The sequence below is a fragment of the Zalophus californianus genome, chromosome X (genome assembly GCF_009762305.2).
Source record: "Zalophus californianus isolate mZalCal1 chromosome X, mZalCal1.pri.v2, whole genome shotgun sequence".
Classification (NCBI taxonomy): Eukaryota; Metazoa; Chordata; class Mammalia; order Carnivora; family Otariidae; genus Zalophus; species Zalophus californianus.
Window position 1 is genome coordinate 82,672,285 of NC_045612.1, and position 23,891 is coordinate 82,696,175.

At 37.0% G+C, this 23,891-nt stretch overlaps 1 protein-coding gene across 3 annotated transcripts in view; it reads left to right on the top strand.

Annotated features, from left to right (window-relative positions):
* Positions 1–23,891, top strand: part of WNK3 (WNK lysine deficient protein kinase 3) — a 155,809-nt gene that overhangs the window by 85,330 nt on the left and 46,588 nt on the right. For all 3 annotated transcript variants that reach the window (XM_027609128.2, XM_027609129.2, XM_027609130.2), the window contains one exon: positions 5,813–5,874. In XM_027609128.2, the coding sequence (XP_027464929.1) occupies positions 5,813–5,874 (62 nt within the window). The remainder of the gene's footprint in view (positions 1–5,812; positions 5,875–23,891) is intronic.

Consider the following 23,891-nt stretch of genomic DNA (forward strand, 5'->3'; position numbering starts at 1 on the left):
AAATATAGTGGACATATACAGTGATAATTTTTTAAAATTAAATAAAAATTTCACTGTTAAACAAGTATATACATCGTACATATAGTCTTGAGCAGTTTGTATCTTTAGTTAAGACCTGAGTTTGAACAGTGTCTCTGAATTATTTAGTCTATGATTTGAAGAAAGTTATTTAATTTATTTTAGTTCTGATTCTTTTCATTTGTGAAATGACATTTTAAAATGCCTGTCTTGCATTTGTAGCTTACTGTGAAATGTAAAAAGTAAGATGGATTGATGGATATACATGTGATATGCAATTATAGTAAAGTGCTGTAGACTGTGAGTGGTGGATATACAGGTTTTCACTGAACAAATGTTCAGCTTTTAGTATGTTGGAAAATTTTCGTGTCAGAAAAAATGCCTATCTTGCAGGCTCATTAGGATTAGATGAGATATATGTAAGAAGTGCCTGGCATGTAATAAGTGCTTAATAAATAGTGGTTGTTAAAAAAAAAAAAAAGCATGTCATAGGAGAGACATGGTTTGTAGTGTTGAGAATACAATAAGGCAGTTTATGGGATGTTCAAAGTTTTCTTTTCTTGTTTTTTTTTTTGTTTGTTTGTTTCCTTTTTCTTTCTTCCCTCCTCTTCTCCTTCTCTTGAGATTATAAACTGCATCCAGGGCTGAGAATCACTGTTGGGGGGAGGGCAAGTAATGATGAAGTAAGTAAAGGAGAAAGAGGATTAGGAACCAACAAAAACTAACAGAAAGGGCTCTGTGGTGTGTACAATGGGTCTTTGGTCCTCAGTACTCTTTGGAGTCATTTGTCTATTCATTAATTTCCATTTACTGACTCAATTTTTGCTTCCATCACTTACAGCTTCGGCTTGCTCATTTGTAAAATGAAGATAACAATACCTACTGCTCAGAGTTGTCATAAGGGTGGAATTTAGTTAAATAATGTATATGAAGTACTTAGCACTTAATAAATGCTTAATAGTGATTGGTTTGTTGCTATAATAAAAATAATAACATGAGAATATTATAATAGTGAAAGACTTATTGAGCATCTGTTCCTATTTCAGGTGTTGGTTAGGCGCTGGGAATATTGTGATAAATTTTACAGATATAGTCTCTTCCCTTGAATAGCTCACAGCATCATGGGTGAGAAAGATCTAGAAACAAATATAAGAGAGTGTTTTAAATATCAAAATGGTAGATTACGGGATGGTATGGCCCATGGAATCCAAGCCTAGTTTTGCTTCTCATTTTGGCCTTGTCCTAATTCTGCATGTGTTGAGAGGTACTTCAGTATTATTGAACTTTACTAGCAAGTTATCAAGGTCTCAGACATCCAGATTATCAGGGTCTCATTAGGAAAGAGGATTGGTGCCTGTCTTTCGTTTGTATTTTAAGGTGGGGGGTAGTTGAGAAACGAGCACAAAGTATCATTTCCTGCCTTCCCTTTCCCCCTCCAACCTAGTCAACCCATACTGAGGTTTTTTTCCTGGACAAATTAGATTAGCTTCCAATTGTAGGTTATAGCTTTTAAACATAATCACTGTTTAAACACGAAAGCAAATATTTTGGTAATGAGATTTCTTTTCTTCGTACACACAAGATTCAACAAAATGTATCCAGCTTAACAAATGGTTGTATTAAAGAAATTTTAGAAGAATTATATTGAGTCCCAGCAAGATAGAACAGTGACATGATGTCCTGATGCATCAATCTGGAAGCAAAGCCTATGGATTAAGTAAGGAGAAACAAGACAGAGTTACTATGACGATAATCTGGAATGATATTTTATAACCACTTGTAATTGTTAACAGGATCATTAATGCTACTTTGTGTCCTTAGAATCATGGCTAATAGTCGGTTCATCTGTCTTTTTTATATGATAGCTTCTAATCAAGTTCTCTCATAATATTTTGAGGAGTTTCAAAACTAATGTTTTCAAATAAATGCTGGGCTATTTCTGTAGATGTCTTTCAAATTTAATGAACTGCTCCCTTTTTACTTTTGTCTAAAATCACTATAATGTTATGTATTGAAATAATGGGGACCTACCCTGTGATTACCAGATTTGAGGGTTGATAAATCTGTACAAAGTTGAATTTATTTTTTTCTTAATTACTAAAGCAAGATGAATATAGATAAGCTTATTTAACACCTTGTTGTATATTCTTCCATTTTAGATGCTTATACATACATGTAATTTTAATGTAACCATAGTATACATATTCTTTTATAATCTTTTTTTTACTTTTAGTGTTATCTTATATGTTTTAACACATTTTTAAGGAGATACATAATATCCTTTACTATGGATATACCATTATTTATATAATGGAACAAGTAAAGGAACAAGTGTCTAATTTTTTTGCACTTTGTGATTATAGTCTATGTTGTGAGGAACATTCTTATAGCTAAATCTTTGTATATACTCTTAGTTATTTCCTTTGTATACACTCTTAATTATATCCTTGGGTAAATTTCTAGAAATGTCATTGCTAGATGTTTTTAAGACTTGCATTGATTGTCAAGTTACCCTTCAGAAAGGTGTAACCAGTTTACAATCCCACCAGTGGTTTATGAAAATACCTGTTTTCCTATACGCTTAGTATTTGATATCCTTTCAGAGTTTTAAATTAGAAAATGTATGTAGTAACGTTATAAAAAAGTAAGAAGATGGGGATTTTCACCTAGAATGCTATTTCCTTAACATGGCAGTGATTATAATATTTGTTATAGTATTCCAGGCTTTTAACACATGTGTAAGTGGTTGTACTTATATGTACAGTTTTGTTTTCTACTTTTTTCATTCATTGGTAAGTAGTTTTCCCTGCCTTTACTTAGCCTTCACAATTCCAGTATTCAATGGCCAGATGATAGTGCAATAAATATTCATATTTACCTAACTCATCCCCTATTCCTGAACAACTAACTTGCTGCCAGTTTTTATTATGTATAATACCACAATCAAAACACAGAGATAGCTACCATTTATTGACTATTTATATGAAACAAACTTTATATTATGTATTTTTTTCTCCCTTTGTATTATTTCCTTAGGGTTTATATCCAGGAATGGTAATATTGGATCACGAACATTTTTATGGCACAACCTTTCTTCTTATGTCACTGTTTTCTTTCTTATTTCTTTCTATCTTAAACATTTATTAGAAGCCTACAGTGTGCCAGACACTGTGGTAAGAGGCACTGAGAATACAAAGATAAATCAGACAGAGTCCTTGGAGTCAGACTTTAAACATATAAGATAAAGAGGGACATGATAAAAGGCATTCCCAGATGATGGTGCATCGATTTTTTGGTTGGTTGGTCATCCTTCCTCCATCCATTCATCCATCCATCTATCCATCTATCCATTTATGCCCACATGATTTTCCCTCTGGAGCATGGGAGAACTAGTTGTAGACATGCCCGTTTACTCTTAAATATTTCAGTATAAGAATAAGGATTTTTTTAACCACAATACAATGACAAAATTCAAGGAATTTAATATGAATATCATACTACTGTGTAATCAGTTGTCCACATTAAAATTTAACCAATTGCCCAAATAATGTTCTTTATGGCAATTTTCCTTCTTTGATCCAGGATCTAATTGAAGATCCTGCATTGGCTTTAGTTATGTTGTCTCTTTTGTCTCCTTTAATCAGCCATTCTTTGTCTTTCCTAACATTGATATTTTTTGAAGAATAAAGGTTGGTTATTTTGTTGTTGTTGTTGTTTTAAAGATTTTATTTATTAGAGAGAGAGAAAATGAGTGGGGGGAGGGGCAGAGGGAGAAGCAGACTCCCCGTTGAGCAGGGAGCCAGATGCAGGGCTCTATCCCAGGACCCTGGGATCATGACCTGAGCCAAAGGCAGGCACTTAACCAACTGAGCCACCCAGGTGCCCCAAGATTGGTTATTTTATAGACTGTCCTTCAGTTTGGGGTACCTGGGTGGCTCAGTCGGTAAAGTGTCTGATTCTTGATCTCAGCTCAGGTCTTGATCTCAAGGTTGTTAGTTCAAGCCCAGCATGGACCCTACTTAAAAAAAATAAAAGAAGAAGAAAAAAAAGAATATCCTTCAATTTGAGTTTGAAATTTCCTTTTGCTCAGATTCAGATCATGCATTTTTGTCAGGAATACCATGAAAGTGATGAGGTATTCTTTGCACATCATCATAGTAGGAGGCATGTGATGTCAGTTTGTCCCGCTATTGCTGAGGTTGATTTTAATTCTTTGGTTAGGGTGGAGGCTGCTACGTGTAGTTTTCTACCATAAAGTGACCTTTTTTTGCTTTTGTAATTAATAAGTAATCTGTGGGGAGATATTTTGAAACTATGTAAATTTTACCCACTAGTTATATCATCCATTGATGATTTTCTGATTTCATCATTCCTTATATTTATTAGTTGGCTTTGTGCTATAAAAACTTTGTTTGTATCAGTATGAACTCATGTATTCTAATTTTATTGAATAGGTTATATTCTGTTACTATCATTGTTTATCTTGATGCCCAAATTGTGCCATATTTGGGTAGTAGGAACCCCTTCAAGCTGGCTTCTGTATATTTTTGGTATGTTCCCATTATTCTTTGAGCAGTTCTTTTTGGCATAACAAGATGATCCAGCCTCATCTTGTACTTTGTTTGCCCCAATGTTGGAATCAGTCATTTTCCAGGAAACCTTCATCCCTTATAGTTTAGAAAACAAGATAAGAGCTAAATAAAGTATATATATTTTTTAAAGAGTACCCAAAGCAGTTTTGCTGGTTTGTCTGGAACCTATTGTAATAGATGCTTCTTGTTGGAGTTCTGTCCGTAGAATGGACAAGACTGAGGAGGAGTTGAAATAGTCCAGGAAGATGAAGGAACATAAGTAGAGTCACAGTATATGGAAGAGCCCAGCTCATCGAGAGGAGCTACAGTTCAGTGTGGCTTCAAGTGGAGGACTCTGAGAATGAGGCAGGGACCAGTTCATTGAGGACTTTGCCACCCAAGAGCTTAATCTGCTTTGGTTTTTTTATTGTTATATTAATCACCATACATTACATCATTAGTTTTTGATGTAGTGTTCCATGATTCATTGTTTGTGCATAACACCCAGTGCTCCACGCAGAATGTGTCCTCTTTAATACCCATCACCAGGCTAACCCATCCCCCCACCCCCTCCCCTCTAGAACCCTCAGTTTGTTTTTCAGAGTCCATTGTCTCTCATGGTTCGTCTAGAGATGAGGAACCATCATAGAGGTTTAAACTGGGTAGGGAAGAGATCAGTTTTGGTAGATTTGCATTTTAAGGACACTGTGCTGTCACCAGTGGCAATATGTAGGATGGATTAGATAAATGTTTAAAATTGTTTTCCAACATAGTTGGCGTTTTCTTTCTTAGAGGGCCAGTATTGCAGCTGCTGATATTAAGGCCTCAAAGGGATAGTTGTCAGTAGTTTAGTGTAAAGAGAGCAAGAAAGAGCCGAGCACACAAGTTAAAGCCTGAGTCATATATTTATCTGTTTGTGAAATGGCGGCAACTCTCCCTTTTAGTACCAGTTTTACAATCAGACTGGAAGCTGAATGTCAGTGTTTTCCATTGAAAAATAACACAGACAAAAGTAATGAAAAATATTGATGAATACTGCTACATTCTATTTTTCTTTATCTTTGGTAGTAACATCAAATATTCAATAACATAGACATTCTACCTAGTTTGTGAGGTAACCAAAATATGAAATGTAACAACCATGTTTTTTGAAATAATAGCAGATTGCAGTTTTAGCTTGAAGTTTGTTGTTATAACAAGTTTTATTTCTGTGCTATTTACAGCCTGTATCCCAGGCAGTTGGAATTGAACAAGCAACTCTTCTAAAACCGGATTTAGTTAGAAGGTGAGTATCTTCAAATTCATACCATCAAAACAGAGTATTTTGAAGTATTTGCACTCAATAGGTGCTTAGTGAATCTTGATTAGAGAAGCTTCTGTGTTCTTGTATTTGTGTGTATGTTCAATAAAATAGTAGGTATTATTTTTACTTTTTTATGTTAATAATGATCATATGGAATGTTAAATTATTGACTGTTTTCTTTTTCTCATTATTATAATACTCTTAAGAAAAGCTTATAAGTGTTAAAAAAGGAAAGAAGGAATAGTGTAATTTAGAGTAAAAGTCCTGCTAATCTTAAAGAAATGAAGTATAACCAGGTATTATTTGGTAGTTGGAAATTAATATTTTCCTCTGTGTTGTTCAGATTGGATAATTTTTATTGTTCTCTCTTCAGGTTTACTGATTCTTTCCTTTGTCCTATTCATTCTGCTATTGTGCCCATTTGATGAGTTTATTTCTATGATTGTACTTTTTTTCCAGTTTTATTGAGAGATAGTGGACATACATCATTGTATAAGTTTAAGGTATACATCATGATGGTTTAATTTACATATACATTGTGAAATGATTACCACAATAGATTCAACTAACATCCATCTTCTCATCTAAATATAATAAAAAGAAAAGAAAAAAAAGAAGGAAAAAAGCTCTCTTTGTGGTGAGAACTCACAGGATGTCCTTTCTTAACAACTTTCCTATATCTCACACAGCAGTGTTAACTATAGTCATTGTGTTGTATATTGTATCCCTAGTACTTATTTATCTTATAACTGGAAGTTTGTACTTTTTAACCATCTTCCAGTTTTCCCTCCCCCCACCCTGGCCTCTCGCAACCACAAGTCTTATCTCTTTTTCTATGAATATGTGTGGATTCTTTTTTTAATTTTGGGTTTTTTTTAGATTCCACTTATGAGATTATACAGTATTTGTCTTTCTCTCTGACTTATTTCACTTAGCATAATGCCCTCAAAGTCCATTGATGATGTTGCAAATGGTAGGATTTCCCCTTCTTATGGCCAAATAATAGTTGTGTGTATGTGTGTGTGCACATGTGCACACACCACAGTTTCTTTATCCATTCATCCATCCATGGACAGACAGGCTGTTTCCATGTTCCATGTCCTGCTATTGTAAAGAATGCTGCTATGAACACAGGAGTGGAGATATCTTTTTGAGTTAGTGTTTTTGTTTTTTGGGGATATATTCCTGGAAGTCAAATTGCTGAATCATATGGTAGTTCTATTTCTAATTTTTTAATGATCTTCCATACCATTTTCCAGAGTGGCTGTACCAATTTACAGTCCCACTAACTACACAATAGTTCTCTTTTCTCCACATCTTTGCCAGCATTTGTTATCTTGTCTTTTTGATAATGGCTGTTCTAATAGGTGTGAGGCAATATTTCTAGAGCTCAGTTTGCGCATACCCATTTCTTGAGACAGAGGCACCTGGATGGGTCAATTGGTTAAGTGTCTGCCTTTGACTCAGGTCATGATCTCAGGGTCCTGGGATCGAGTCCTGTGTCGTGCTCCCTGCCCATTGAGGAGCCTGCTTCTCCTTCTCCCTCTGCCCCTCCCCCCGGCTTGTGTGCATACACTCTCTCTCTCTCATGCTCTCTCACTCTCGCACTCTCTTGCTCTCAAATAAAAAATAACAAAATCTTTAAAAATAAAAAAAAATTCTTGAGACAAAATGGAAACACAACATACCAGAACTTGTGGGATGCAGCAAAAGCACTCCTGGAAGGGAAGTTCATAGCAATAAATGTCTGCATTAAGAAGCAAGAAAGATCCCAAATAAGCAACTTAACTCTACACATTAAGGAATTAGAAAAAGAACAAACTGAGCTCAAAGTTAGCAGAAGAAATAATGATTAGAGTAGAAAGAAATGAAATAGAGAACAGAGAAACAATAGAAGAGATTAACCAAACTAAGAGTCGGTTCTTTGAACAGATAAACAAAATTAACAAACCGTTAGCTAGACTAAGCAAGGACAAAAGAGTAAGGACCCAAATCAACAAAATTATAAATGAAAAGGGAGGCATTACAACTGATAACAGATATTCAAAGGATCCTAAGAGGCTATGATGAACAACGAAATGCCAACAAACTATACAACCTAGAAATGGATAAATGCTTAGAAACATACAATTTACCAAGACTGAATCAGGAAGAAATAGAAAATCTGAACAGACCAATTACTATTAAGGAGATTGAATCAGTAATCAAAACTTTCCCAACAAATAAAAGCCCAGGACCAGATGGCTTCGCTGGTGACTTTTACCAAATACTTAAGGAATAATTAACATTAATCCTTCTCAAACTCATAGTAGTGAAGAGGAGGGAACCTTCCCAAACTCATTTTACCAGGCTGGCATTATCCTGATACCAAAACCAGAAAAGGATACTACTAGAAAAGAAAATGACAGGCCTATTCCCTGATGAATATAGATGCAAAAAACCTCAATAATATACTAGCAAACTGAATTCAAAAGCACATTAAAAGGATCATACATTATAATCAAATAGGATTTATCCCAGGGATGCAAGGATGATGGTTCAATATATACAAATTAATCAATGATTTGATTGAAAGAAGTGAATCATCTGATCATATTAGTAGAATGAAATAAAAGAATCATAGGATCATCTCAGTAGATGCAGAAAATGCATTGACATAATTAAACATTCATGGTAAAAACTCTTAAGAAATTAGACATAGAAGGAACATATCTCAATATAATAAAGGCCATGTATGATAAATCCACATCTAACATCTTACTCAATGATGAAAGGTTGAAAGCTTTTCCTCTAATATCAGGAACACTCTCACCACTCTTAATTCAACATAATATTAAAAATCCTAGGTAGAGCAATCAGGCAAGAAAAGAGATAAAAGGTATTAATCCCATTTACAGTAGTATCCCAAACAACAAAATACTTAAAGAATAAGTAAAGAAGGGAAAGATTTCTACTCTGAAAACTACAAGACATGGGTGAAAGAAATCAAAGAAAACACAAATAAATGAATAGGTATTCTGTGTTCGTGGCTCAGAAGAGTTAATGTTAAAATGTCAGTACTACTGAAAGCTATCTATAGATTCAATGCAATCCCTATCAAGAGTCCAGTGCCATTTATCACAGAGCTAGAAGAAGCACTCCTAAAATGTATATGGAACCACAAAAGACCCAAATCCTGAGAAAGAAAAACAAAGCAGGAGACATCACACTTCCTGATTTCAAGCTATATTATAAAGTTATAGTCATCGAAACAGTATCATACTGGCATAAAAACAGACAAATAGACCAGTGGAGCACAATCAAGAGCCCAGAAAAAAACCCAAACATATACAAGTCAACTAATATTTCACAAGGGAGCCAAGAATACTCAATGGAGAAAAGACAGTCTTTTCAATAAATGGGGCTGGGGTAATTGGATATTCCCATGTAGAAGAATGAAACTGGATCCATATCTTACACCACTCACAAAAGTTAACTTGAAATGGATTAGAGACCTAAATGTAAGACCTGAAACCATGAAACTCCTAGAAGAAAACACAGGAATAAAGCTCTTAGACATGGGTCTTGGTAATGATTTCTTGGCTATGACACCTAAAACACAAGTAACAGAATAAAAAATGAACAAGTGGGACTACATCAAACTAAAAAACTTATGTACAACAAAAGAAACCATTAGCAGAGTGAAAAGAAAACCTATGGAATGGGAAAAATATTTGCAGACTATATATCTGATAATGGGTTAATATCTAAAATATATAATGAACTCCTATAACTCAATAGCAAGAAAACAAATAACCCAATTAACAAATGGGCAAAAGACCCAAATAGACACTTCTCCAAAGAAGATGTACAAAAGGTCAACAGGTATGTAAAAAGATGTTCAACATCATTAGTCATTAGGCTAATGCACATAAAATGACAATGATATCTTACTAGTCAGAATACGTCCCCAACTTGATTCTGCAGATGAGCAAAACCACTCGTTGGGATTACTATTTGGGTACTGCAGGTATGAATTTGGTCTGCCATGATCCGTGTGTTGGCCAGCTGCAAGCCTTTCTCTCCTTCCCTGTCATACTCATATTCCCAGTGGTTGAGCCCTGCAGATTCTCCTGCTATGCCTGTGGTGTGAAATCAAAATAGGGGCCCCCGCAATGCTGAGCAAGGGCTGGTTGTCCCCCCAGGTTCTCTTTTCCCACTGGAGGTACTGGAGGCTCGGGTACTATGCTGGCATGGGGTAGGGGCAATGTGGCCAATGTATAGCCACTTCTCTTACACTTTTTTTTTTTTAGAGGGGGGAGAGAGAGAGTGAGCATGAACAGGAGGTAGGGTCAGAGGGAGAGGGAGAGAAAATCTTAAGCAGGCTCCACGCCCAGCACAGAGCCCAACTCGGGGCTTGATCTCACAACCCTGAGATCATGACCTGAGCTGAAATCAAGAGTCAGATGCTTAACCAACTGAGCCACCCAGGTGTCCCTTCTCTTACCCTTCTAATCCAGTCTGACTTGGTCTCTGTGGTGCAGAGGGGTGCTTCAGCCACACCCCCATGTTCTAGGAATCTTTCAGTGGTGTCTTGTTCTTGAATAGTTATTAGTTGTTCTTGTGAGCAAAGTCAGAAACAACCTATGTTGCCATCTTGGTGATGTCACTTCCTGTGATTGTGCTTTATTTTTATAATTTCCATTAATTCTCTTTTAATATCTCTTTTTCTATGAGATTTTCTGTTTTTGCATTTGCTTCAAAAATATTTGTAATTGCTCATTGAAGCATTTTGATGATGGCTGCTTTAAAATCCTTATCAGATAGGGACACCTGGGTAGCTAGTCAATTAATCATCTGCCTTCAGCTTAGGTCATGATCCCAGGGTCCTGGGGTCGAGTCCTGCATCAGGCTCCTTGCTCAGTGGGGAGCCTGCTTCTCCCTCTGCCTGCCGCTCCCCCTGCTTGTGCTCACTCTCTCTCTCTCTCTCTCTGACAAATAAATAAAATCTTTAGACGAAATAAAATTCTTATCAGATAAATCCATTATCTGATTCATCTTGGTGTTGGCATCTCTTGATTGTCTTTTTGCATTCAAATTGTGATTTTCCTGGCTTTTGGTATGATAAGGAATTTTCATTCGTTTTCTGGACATTTTGGACATTATTTTGGGAGACTCTGGATCATATTTAAATACTCTGTTTTAAGGGGGCACCTGGCTGGTTCAGTCAGTAGAGCATGCGACTCTTGATCTCAGGGTCATGAGTTCAAGCCCTGCGTTGGTTGTAGAGCCTACTAAAAAAAAATACTCTATTTTATCAGGCAGTTACCCTATTTAGATGCATAGGTTCTGATCTACTTTTGTGGGCTGTGGTTCTAATGATAATTTAGTTTTCAGAGCCCTTGTAGTACTAGTTCTGTCTGGTTGGTTCACCTGACACCACTGGGCCCCATTGCTGCTGCCCCAGGCCAGAACTCCAGGCCACATGCTACTGGTGGAGCTCCCTCCAATGTTACTAGGGGAGGGGAGGGGAGGAAAGGGCCCACCTGAACTACCTTCTGCTGGGTTGGGGGTCAGGAGACCACTGGACTTGTGCTGCTTTTGCCTTTGAGCTGAGAGTCAGGAGACACTGAGCCTGGACTATCTTGTCATTGGGTGGGTAATTGGGAGATGCCAAACTGCTGTTTTTCATCGAATCCTGGGAGTCCCTAGCCAGTCCACCTTCATATTTTCATCCTTCAGTATCCAGATGTGATTGTCTACTCTATTATTTCCACATTATTTAGTTGGACTTAAGAGGTAGGAAGAACTGAGAGAATTGGATTTCTGCCGTCTTGTCCCAAACCCTGAACTGGTGTTTTAAGATTACTTTGAAATGTGACTGATATAGCCCCATTGACTAGAATTATGTCCCTTTTATCTTTTGAAGGTGTTACTTGTTACTGTTATTTCTTTGTATATTAAGAAACTAAGAGCAGTATTAATGTATCTTCTTCCACCACTTGTTTTTTTTTTTTAAAGATTTATTTGAGAGAGAGAGAAAAAAAATGAGTGGGGGAAGGGGCTGAGGGAGAGGGAGAGAGAATCCTCAAGCAGACTGCCCACTGAGTGTGGAGCCCTATGTGAGGCTTGAACCCAGGACCCTGAGATCATGACCTGAACTGAAACCAAGAGTCAGACACTTAACCGACTGAGCCACTCAGGTGCCCTCTTCCACCACATGTATTTATATAAAGTTTTTTCACATGGACATAGGAAAAATTTTAGGAGTTATTTTTATATCTTCTTTCATATCTTTATACAAATACTTCAGGAGTAGTTTCTAGGAGAAAGGACTTTACCTAAAAATTAATTTAAAAGATATGTGTTTGATGCTAACAGATCTTCTCATTTAATTTTCAAATGTGTTTATTGGAAATTTTGTAAGTTTTTCAAACTTATTAAAGAAAAAGCTGAAAAATGCCCTGACACAGATAAACTGAAAGATAGCGGCCCTTTCATAATCATATTGACATGAACCTGCAAGATATAACTAGTTAAAATTAATCACATTGAACCATTTTAATATCATTCATTTTTATTTTTTTACCAGAATTGTAGTGTATTTTATTTTATTATTTTATTGAGGTATAACTGACATACAAACTTATATTAGTTTTAAATATACAACATATTGATTTGATATTTGTATATATTGCAAAATGATCACCACAATAAGTATAGCGAACATCTATCACCATACATAGTTACAGAATTTTTTTCTTGTGATGAGAACTTTTAAGATCTAATCTCTTAGCAACTTTGAAATATACAATACAATATTATTAACTATAGTCACCATGATGTACATGACAACCCAGGAATTACTTATTTTATAACAGGAAGTTTCTATCTTTGACTGCCTTCACCCATTTTGCTCAACCCATTTCCCACCTCTGGCAACCTGTGGCAATGATTAATTAATCATTAATCTGTTCTCTGTATATAGGAGTCTTTTTTTTTAATTCCACATATAAGTGAGATCATATGATATTTGTCTTTCTCTTTCTGACTTATTTCCCTTAGCCTGAGAAATATAAAGAGGAAGATAATATCTTGAGGGTCCATTCATGCTATTGAAAATAGCAAGACTCCATTCTTTTTTATGGCTGAATACTGTTCCTCTGTGTGTGTGTGTGTGTGTGTGTGTGTGTGTGTGTGTGTGTGTACACGTGTACAGACTGTGTATGTGTAAACATGTATAAGCCACATTTCCCTTTTTCCTTTAAATATAAGTGTTTTTATTTTATTTTCTATTTTTTTAACATTCAGTGTTTTATTAGTTTCAGGTGAATAATATAGTGATTCAGGAATTCCAAACAATTCCCAGTACTCACTATGAGAAGTGCACACCTTAATCCCCATTACATTTTTAACCCATTTACCCCCCACCCACCTCCTTCTGGTTAACACTTTGTTCTCTATAATGATGAGTCTGTTTCTTCATTTGCCTTTCTCTCATCTCTGTATTTTTGTCCCTTTGCTCATTTGTTTTGTCTCTTAAATTCCACATATTGGTGAAATTATATGGTACTTATCTTTCTCTGTCTTACTTCACTTAGCATTATACTCTCTACCTCTATCCATGTCATTTCAAATGAAAAGATTCCATTCTTTTTTATGGCTGAATAATATTCCATTGTATATATATATATATATATATATATATATATATATATATATATACCACAACTTCTTTATGCACTCATTAATGGATAGACAGTTGGGCTGCTTCCATAATTTGGCTATTGTAAATAGTGCTGCTCTAAACATGAGGTGTATGTATCTTTTTGAATTAGTGTTTTGCATTCCTTGGGTAAATCCCCAGTAGTGCAATTGCTGGATCAGAGGGTAGTTCTATTTCTAAATTTTTGAGGAACCTCCATACTATTTTCTGTAGTGGCTCTACCAGTTTGCATTCCTACCAACAGTGCAAGAGGGTACCCTTTCTCTGCATCCTTGCCAACATCTGTTGATTCTTGTGTTGTTGATTTTAGTCATTCCAACAGGTGTGAAGTGATATCTTATTGTAGATTTGATTACATTTCTCTGCTGATAAGTGGTGTTGAGTATCTTTTCATGTGTCTGCTGGCCATCTGGATGTCTTTGGAGAAATGTCTGTTCATTTCTTCTACCCATTTTTTAATTGGATTATTTGTTTTTTGGGTGTTGAGTTTTATAAGTCCTTTATATATTTTGGGTACTAACCCTTTATCGAATACGTCATTTGCAAATGTCTTATGGCATTCAGTAGGTTGTCTTTCAGTTTTGTTGATTGTTTCCTTGACTATAGAGAAGCTTTTTATTTTGATGTAGTCCCAGTAGTTTATTTTTGCTTTTGTTTCCCTTGCCTGAGGAGACATAGCTAGAAAGAAGTTGCTAGGGCCGAGGTCAAAGAAGTTACTTCTGTGTTCTCTTCTAGGCTTTTTATGATTTCAGGTCTCCCATTTAGGTCTTTCATCCATTTTGAATTTATTCTTGTGTATGGTGTAAGAAAATGGTCCAGTTTCATTGTTTTGCATGTTGTGGTCCAGTTTTGCCAACATCATTTGTTGAAGAGAATTTCTTTTTCCTACTGGATATTCTTTCCTGCTTTGTCAGAGATTAATTGGCCTATAGTTGTGGGTTTATTTCTGAAATTCTATTCTGTTCTATTGATCTATGTATCTACTTTTGTGCCAGTACTGTTTTGATCACTACAGCTTTGTAATATAAAGTGAAGTCCAGAATTGTGATGCTTTTTCAAGATTGCTTTGCCTATTCAGGGTCTTTTGTGGTTGCATACAGATTTTAGGATCATTTGTTCTAGTTCTTTGAAAAAAATGTTGATATTTTGATAGGGATTGCATTGAATCTGTAGATTGCTTTTTGTAGTATAGACATTTTAACAGTATTTGTTCTAATCTATCAGTATGGAATGTCTTTCCATTTCTTTTTGTCATTTTCAATTTCTTTTATCACTGTTTTATAGTTTTCAGAGTACAGATCTTTTACCTCTTTGGTTAGGTTTATTCCTATGTATCCTACTATTTTTCATACAACTGTAAATGGGATTGGTTTCTTAATTTCTCTTTCTGCTGCTACATTATTGGTGTATAGAAATGGAACAGATATCTGAGGCGCCTGGGTGGTTCAGTCGGTTAAGTGTCTAACTCTTGATTTCAGCTCAGGTCATGATCTCAGGGACCTGGGATCAAGCCCCACACTGAGCATACTTAAGATCCTCTCTCTTTCTCCCTCTGCTCCTCCCCCTGCTTGTGCTCTCTCTCTCTAAAAAAAATAAATCTTTAAAGAAGAAAGAAATGCAACAGATATCTGTATATAGATTTAGTATCCTGCAACTTTACCGAATTTCTTTTCAGTTCTAGCTGTTTTGTGGTAGAGTTATTTAGGTTTTCTTTATACAGTATCATGTCATCTGCAAATAGTGAAAGTTTTACTTCTTCCTACCAATTTGGATGCTTTTTATTTTGTTGTTGTTGTCTGATTGCTGTGGCTTGACTTCCACTAGTATCTTGAATAAAAGTGAAAGAGTGGACATCCTTGACTTGTTGCTGACCTTAGGAAAACACTCTCAGTTCTTCCTCATTAAGTATGATGTTACCTGTGGGTTTTACATAGATGGCCTTTATTATGTTGAGGTATGTTTCCTCTAAACCTATTTCATTGAGACTTTTTATCATAAATGGATGTTATACTATGTCAAATGCTTTTTCTGCATCTATTGAAATGATCATATGGTTTATTCTTTCTCTTATTGATGTGATGTAATATGTTGACTGATTTGCAAATATTAAACCACCCTTACAATCCGGGAGTAAATCCCACTTGATTGTGGTGAATGATTTTTTTTAATGTACTGTTAGATTCGGTTTGCTAGTGTTTTGTTGAGGATTTTTGCATCTATATTCATCAAGGATAAAGGATATTGGCCTGTGGTTCTCTTTTTTAGTGGTGTGTTTATCTAGTTTTGGTATCAGGGTAATGCTGGCCTCATAGAATGAATTTGGAAGTTTTCTTTCCTTTTCAATTTTTTGGGGACAGTTTGAGAAGAATAGGTATTAACTCTTTCTTAAATGTTTGGTAGAATTCGCCTGTGAAGCCATCTGGTCCTGGACTTTTGTTTGTTGGGAGTTTTTTGATTACTGACTCAATTTCTTTGCTGGTTATCAGTCTGTCCAAATTTTCTATTTCTTCCTGTTTCCATTTTGGGAATTTATGTGATTCTGTTAATTTATTCATTTCTTCTAGGTTGTCCAATTTGTTGCATATCATTTTTCATAATATTCTCCTATAATTGTTCATATTTCTGTGATGTTGATTATTTCTCCTCTCTCATTTGTGATTTTGTTTATTTGGGTCCATTCTCTTTTCTTTTTGCTAAGTCTGGCTAGAGCTTTATCAATTTTATTAATTGTTTCAAAGAAACAGCTCTTGGTTTCATTGATCTGTTCTATTTTTTTTTTTAAAGATTTTATTTATTTATTTGAGAGAGAGAGAATGAGAGACAGAGAGCACGAGAGGGAGGAGGGTCAGAGGGAGAAGCAGACTCCCCGCCAAGCAGGGAGCCCGACGCGGGACTCGATCCCGGGACTCCAGGATCATGACCTGAGCCGAAGGCAGTCGCTCAACCAACTGAGCCACCCAGGCGCCCCTGTTCTATTTTTAAAAAATGTTTATATCATTTATTTCTGCTCTAATCTTTTTTTTAAGATTGTATTTATTTTCCTGAGATTAAGAATTCCTCATATCAGTGAGTTCATATGATACATGTCTTTCTCTGATTGACTTATTTCACTCAGCATAACACCCTCCAGTTCCATCCATGTCATTGCAAATGGCAAGATCTCATTCCTTTTGATGGCTGCATAATATGCCATTGTGTATATATACCACATCTTCTTTATCCATTCATCTGTAGATGGACATCTTGGCTCTTTCCACAGTTTGGCTATTGTGGACATTGCTGCTATAAACATTGGGGTACACGTACCCCTTCGGGTCCCTACATTTGTATCTTTGGGGTAAATACCCAGGAGTGCAATTGCTGGATCGTATGGTAGCTCTATTTTCAACTGTTTGAGGAACCTCCATGCTGTTTTCCAGAGTGGCTGCACCAGCTTGCATTCCCACCAACAGTGCAGGAGCGTTCCTCTTTCTCCGCATCCCCGCCAACATCTGTTGTTTCCTGACTTGTTAATTTTAGCCATTCTGACTGGTGTGAGGTGGTATCTCATTGAGGTTTTGATTTGGATTTCCCTGATGCTGAACGATGTTGAGCACATTTTCTTGTGTCTGTTGGCCATTTGGATGTCTTCTTTGGAAAAATGTCTGTTCATGTCTTCTGCCCATTTCTTGATTGGATTATTTGTTCTTTGGGTGTTGAGTTTGATAAGTTCTTTATAGATTTTGGATACTAGCCCTTTATCTTATATATCATTTGCAAATATTTTCTCCCATTCTGTCAGTTGTCTTTTGGTTTTGTGGACTGTTTCTTTTGCTGTGCAAAAGCTTTTTATCTTGATGAAATCCCAATAGTTCCATTTTTGCCCTTGCTTCCCTTGCCTTTGGTGATGTTTCTAGGATTGTATTTATTTTCTGATAGAGAGAGAGAGAGAGAGTGAGAGAGGGAACACAAGCAGGGGGAGTGGGAGAGGGAGAAACAGGCTTCCCGCCGAGCAGGGAGCCTGATGTGGGGCTGGATCCCAGGACCCTGGAATCATGACCTCAGCCGAAGGCAGACACTTAACGACGGAGCCACCCAGGTGCCCCTATTTCTGCTCTAATCTTTATTCTTTCCTTCTTTCTGCTGGTTTAAGGTTTTGTTTGTGGTTTTTTTCTAGCTCCTTTAGATGGAAGGTCAGGTTGTTTATTTGAGAGTTTTCTTGCTTTTTGAGGTACACCTGTATTGCTATAAACTTCCGTGTTAGAATAGCTTCTGCTGCATCCCAGAGGTTTTGGACCATTGTGTTTTCATTTTCATTTATTTCTATGTAATTTTTTATTTCTTCTTTTATTTCCTGGTTGAGCCATTCATGGACTAGTTGCATGTTATTTAACCTGCATATATTTAGTCTTTCCAGATTTTTCTTGTGGTTGACTTCTAGTTTCATAGTGTTGTGGTCAGAAAAGATGTATGGTATGACTTCAATCTTCTTGAATTTGTTGTGGCTTGTTTTGAGAGCTAATACGTGATCTATTCTGTAGGTTGTTCAGTGTGCACTTGAAAAGAATGTGTATTCTCTTGTTTTAGGATGGAATGTTCTGAATATATATGTTAAATCCATCTTTTCCAGTGTCATTCAGAGCCATTGTTCCCTTGTTGATGTTCGTTTTTTAAAAAAGATTTTATTTATTTGAGAGATTGAGAGTGAGAGAGAGAGAGAGAGAGAGCATGAGCAGTGGGGAGGGGCAGAGGGAGAGGGAGAGGCAGACTCCCCACGGAGCAGGGAGCCCTACGTGGGGCTCTATCCCAGGACCATGAGATCATGAGCTGAGATGCAGATGCTTAACTGCCTGAGCCACCCAGGTGCCCGGTGTTCTGTTTAGATGATCAGCTCATTGATGTAATTTGGGTGTTAAAGTAACTAACTATTGTATGGTTATTGATTATTTATATTTGTTATTAACTCTTTCTTTTTTTGCTCATTCATTGGGTGCCTAGATATTTAAAATTGTTGTATCTTCTGGTTGGGTATCCCCTTTATGATTATATATTGCCCTCCTTTTTCTCTTGTTAGTCTTTGTTTTAAAGTCTGTTTTCTCTGATATAAGTATTGCTCCTCCATCTTTCTGTTGACATACATTTTCATGATAGATGTTTCTCCACTCCCTCATTTTCAATCTGTTAGTGTCTTTAGGTCTAAAGTGAGTCTCTTGTAGGCTGCATATAGGTGGGTCTTATTTTTTTACCCATTCTGTCCCCCTATGACTTTTGATTGGAGCATTTAGTCCATTTACCTTCAAAGTAATTATTGAAAATATATTGTCATTTTATTCTTTGTTTCATGGTTGTTTCTGAAGATTTTTTTCTGATCCTGTATTTTTATCTCTTTCATCATTTGGTGATTTTCCTTACTGATATATTGGGATTTTTTTCTCTTTGTTATTTACATATTTATTAGTGGTTTTTGTTATATGGTTACTGTTAGGTTTGTGTATGACATCTTCTGCATGTAGCAGTCTATATTATTTTGATGATTGTTTAAGTTTAGACCCATTCTTTACTCTTCTCCCCACATTTTAGGAATATTTTGTCGTATTTCACATATTTACATATTTTACATGTTTTCCATTTATTTTGTGAATACCTTGACTGAATTTTTACAGAAATACTAATTTCTACTGCTTTAGTTTCCTACCTTTAGACTTTCATTTTGGGTCTCCCCTTTCCACTCAGGGAGTCCCCTTTAATATTTTTTTTTTAATTTTTATTGTTATGTTAATCACCATATATTACAATTTGTTTTGGTGTAGTGTTCCATGATTCATTGTTTGTGCATAACACCCAGTGCTCCATGCAGAATGTGCCCTCTTTAATACCCATCACCAGGCTAACCCATCCCCCTACCCTCCTCCCCTCTAGAAACCTCAGTTTGTTTTTCAGAGTCCATCATCTCTCCTGGTTCGTCTCCCCCTCTGACTTACTCCCCTTCATTCTTCCTCTCCTGCTATCTTCTTCTTTTTCTTTTTTCTCAAAATATGTTGCATTATTTGTTTCAGATCTGTGATTCAACAGTCTTACACAATTCACAGCGCTCACCGTAGCACATATCTTCCCCAATGTCTATCACCCAGCCACCCCCTCCCTCCCACCCCCGACCACTCCAGCAACCCTCAGTTTGTTCCTGAGATTAAGAATTCCTCATATCAGTGAGGTCATATGATACATGTCTTTCTCTGATTGACTTATTTCACTCAGCATAACACCCTCCAGTTCCATCCACATCGTTGCAAATGGCAAGATCTCATTCCTTTTGATGGCTGCATAATATGCCATTGTGTATATATACCACATCTTCTTTATCCATTCATCTGTCGATGGACATCTTGGCTCTTTCCACAGTTTGGCTATCGTGGACATTGCTGCTATAAACATTGGGGTGCACGTACCCCTTCGGATCCCTACATTTGTATCTTTGGGCTAAATACCCAGTAGTGCAATTGCTGGATCGAATGGTAGCTCTAATTTCAACTGTTTGAGGAACCTCCATACTGTTTTCCAGAGGGGTTGCACCAGCTTGCATTCCCACCAACAGTGTAGGAGGGTTCCCCTTTCTCCACATCCCCGCCAACATCTGTTGTTCCCTGACTCGTTAATTTTAGCCATTCTGACTGGTGTGAGGTGGTATCTCATTGAGGTTTTGATTTGGATTTCCCTGATGCCGAGCGATGTTGAGCACTTTTTCATGTGCCTGTTGGCCATTTGGATGTCTTCTTTGGAAAAATGTCTGTTCATGTCTTCTGCCCATTTCTTGATTGGATTATTTGTTCTTTGGGTGTTGAGTTTGATAAGTTCTTTATAGATTTCGGATACTAGCCCTTTATCTGATATGTCATTTGCAAATATTTTCTCCCATTCTGTCGGTTGTCTTTTGGTTTTGTGGACTGTTTCTTTTGCTGTGCAAAAGCTTTTTATCTTGATGAAATCCCAATAGTTCATTTTTGCCCTGGCTTCCTGTGCCTTTGGTGATGTTTCTAGGAAGAAGTTGCTGCGGCTGAGGTCGAAGAGGTTGCTACCTGTGTTCTCCTTTAGGATTTGGATAGACTCCTGTCTCACGTTTAGGTCTTTCAACCATTTGGAGTCTATTTTTGTGTGTGGTGTAAGGAAATGGTCCAGTTTCATTCTTCTGCATGTGGCTGTCCAATTTTCCCAACACCATTTGTTGAAGAGACTGTCTTTTTTCCACTGGACATTCTTTCCTGCTTTGTCAAAGATAAGTTGACCATAGAGTTGAGGGTCCATTTCTGGGCTCTCGATTCTGTTCCATTGATCTATGTGTCTGTTTTTGTGCCAGTACCATACTGTCTTGATGATGACAGCTTTGTAATAGAGCTGGAAGTCCGGAATTGTGATGCCGCCAGCTTTGCTTTTCTTTTTCAAGATTCCTCTGGCTATTCGGCGTCTCTTCTGGTTCCATACAAATTTTAGGATTATTTGTTCCATTTCTTTGAAAAAAGTGGATGGTATCCCTTTAATATTTTTTATAGAGCTGATTTAGTGGTCATTAACTCCTTTAGTTTTTATTTGTCCAGGAAACTCTTTATCTCTCCTTCTGTTCTGAATGGTAGCCTTGATGGATAGAGTATTCTTGGCTGCACATTTTTCTCATTAAGCGCTTTGAACCTATCATGCCACTCCCCTCTGGCTTGCAAAGCTTCTGCTGAAAAATCCCCTGCTTATCCTTATGGAGTTTCTCTTCTATGTTACTATCTTCTTTTGCCTTGCTGCTTTAAAAATTTTTTTAAATATTTTATTTATTTTATATATATAGAGAGAGGGAGGGAAAGGGAGCAGAAGCAGGGGGATTGCAGAGGGAGATGGAAAAACAGGCTCCCTGCTCCCGGGAGCAGGGGCTCAATCCCAGTACCCCAGGATCATGACTTGAGCTGAAGGCAGATGCTTAACCAATGAGCCACCCAGGTGCCCCTTAAATTTTTTTCTTTATCACTGTTTTTTTTTGCCAGTTTAATTAGAATATATCTTGGTATGGATCTCTTTTAGTTGATTTTGTTGGTGTTCTCATGCCTCCTGGATCTGGATATCTGTTACCTTCCCCAGATTAGGGAAGTTTTCAGCTATTATTTCTTCTAATAAATTTTCTATCCCCTTTTCTCTCTCTTCTTCTAGGACTCCTATAATATGAATGTTATTACATTTGGTGGAGTCACTGTGTTTCCTAAGTCTATTTTCATTTCTCATAATTCTTTTTTCTCTCTTGCTCATCTTGATGACTTGCCATTATTCTGTCTTCTAGGTCACTAATTTGTTCCTCTACTTCTTCTATTCTGCGCCTCATTCCATCAAGTGTGCTTCTCATTTCATTTACTGAGCCTTTTATTGCTGCTATGTTATTTCTTATCTCTGTGTTAAGGGTCTCACTGATGTCCTCCATTCTTTTCTCAAGTCCAGTGAGTATGTTCGTGATCATTACTTTAAATTCTCTATCAGACATGTTACGTATTTCTGTTTTACTTAGGTTTCTGGCTGTGGGTTTGTCCTCTTCTTTCATTTGGGATAAATCTCTGTCTTCTCATTTTACCTCCATTTCTGTGCCTGTTCCTCTGTTTTAGGAAAGTAAACTACATCTTCTATTCATGAGGGTAATGGCCTTATGATGAAGAGATCCTGTAGTGCCTTGCCCAGTAGTGTCCCTTGTTCCCCAGGGCCTGGTGCTTACAGGAGTGTCTCCAGTGTGTGCTGTGTATGCTCTTATTTTGTCCTAGCCACTTTATCCTTCAGGCCAGTTGTTTGCAGAGGCTCTCTTTGTGTGTTGTGGGCAGTGTTTGGTTCCTTGCCTGAATGTGGCATGTTTTAACTAGGTGTGCTCTGGTCTGTTTGTGAAATGAGACCTGATCTCACTGCCACTATAACTGAGGCTCTGCAAAACTCCTGAGTCAGGAAGCATTTTGTGAGCAGAGTTTGGGGCCAGTCTTCTGGGGGAGGGACCCTCCAAGATGGGATTGAGGCAGTGGAGACTGGGACTAGGGGTTCCACTAGAATGTGGGGGTTCCACTAGAATGTGGGGCTTGGTATAAGCATGTCAGGTCGGGATTGTCAGAATTGTGCTGGTTCCTGTGGTGGCCCTGTGCTTACACTTAGGGTCAGGGGAAGGAAATGGCACTGCCTAGTTCTTTTCTTCCTGGAGGTTTCTCTCTGTGAACCTGCCTCTCTGGGATGTGGTCTAAAATGAACAAATAACCTCCCCACTGTGTACTCCAGGTGCTCTTCGTATCACTGTTGCCACACTGTATACTCATAGGTTGTTTGCCTGCCTGCTCTGCAAGAGTAGCACAATGCCTTCTGGGCTGTATCCCAGCCAAGTCCAGTGACCTTTAAAACTCCAGGGTTTATGCCCTGCTGGTGGCCGAAAGTCATGAAATTTGGTCCCTCTTGCTTTCCAAGCCAATTGTTATGCGGATTTGTTTTCCCATGCATTCCCCTGTGTGTTAGTCTGTCTAACCCTTTTCTGTGACTACTGCTTCCTTCCCACCCCAGGGGCTACGATCTGATTCTCTCCCAAACATGCCTCCACACTTTCTATCTTCTTAAGTGTGGCTTCTTCTCTACCTTTAGTTGTGTAGTTGTTCTTCCAGTCTTCAGGTCCATTTCTGGTGTATTTTGGATGATTTGATAGTTATCTGGTTGTATTCATGGGACAGGCAAGTGTAGGGTCCTCCTACTCCACCACCACCTTCTAACAAACCACTACCACATTTTTTTAAATCTCATTTTCATTTTTTGTTATTTCTCCTACCCTGTTCCTGTCTCCCCCACTTGGTTTGTCTATGCCCTTTTGAGTCCAACCCATAAACAGGTATATTTTGAGTGAAAATTGTTTATTAGAGTTTTATTTGAACACATTAATAATATACCCCAAAACAAACAAGATAAAATTGATCAAGAGCATCTTCCAATAAAAGGTTCCACAGAGGTCCATCAATGACAGTGTTTTTCTTTCATTCCCACTACTGTCAGGTGATTGCCAATAAATACATATTATCTCAGTTTTTCATAACTTTGAAAAATATCTTTATTGATATATAATTCACATACCATTAAATTAACCAATTTAAAGTGTACAATTTGCTTTTTGTATATTCTCAGACATTATAGTTCTTATTTATTTTCCTTAAACTTATTATGTATTATTTTATAGTTGGAGTTTTTCTAGAAGCTTACCATCAGAATGGAATTATTCTAGACATCATAGAATTTCAGATGTTAATTCTCATTTGGGTTAAATACTGGGCTTTGAGAA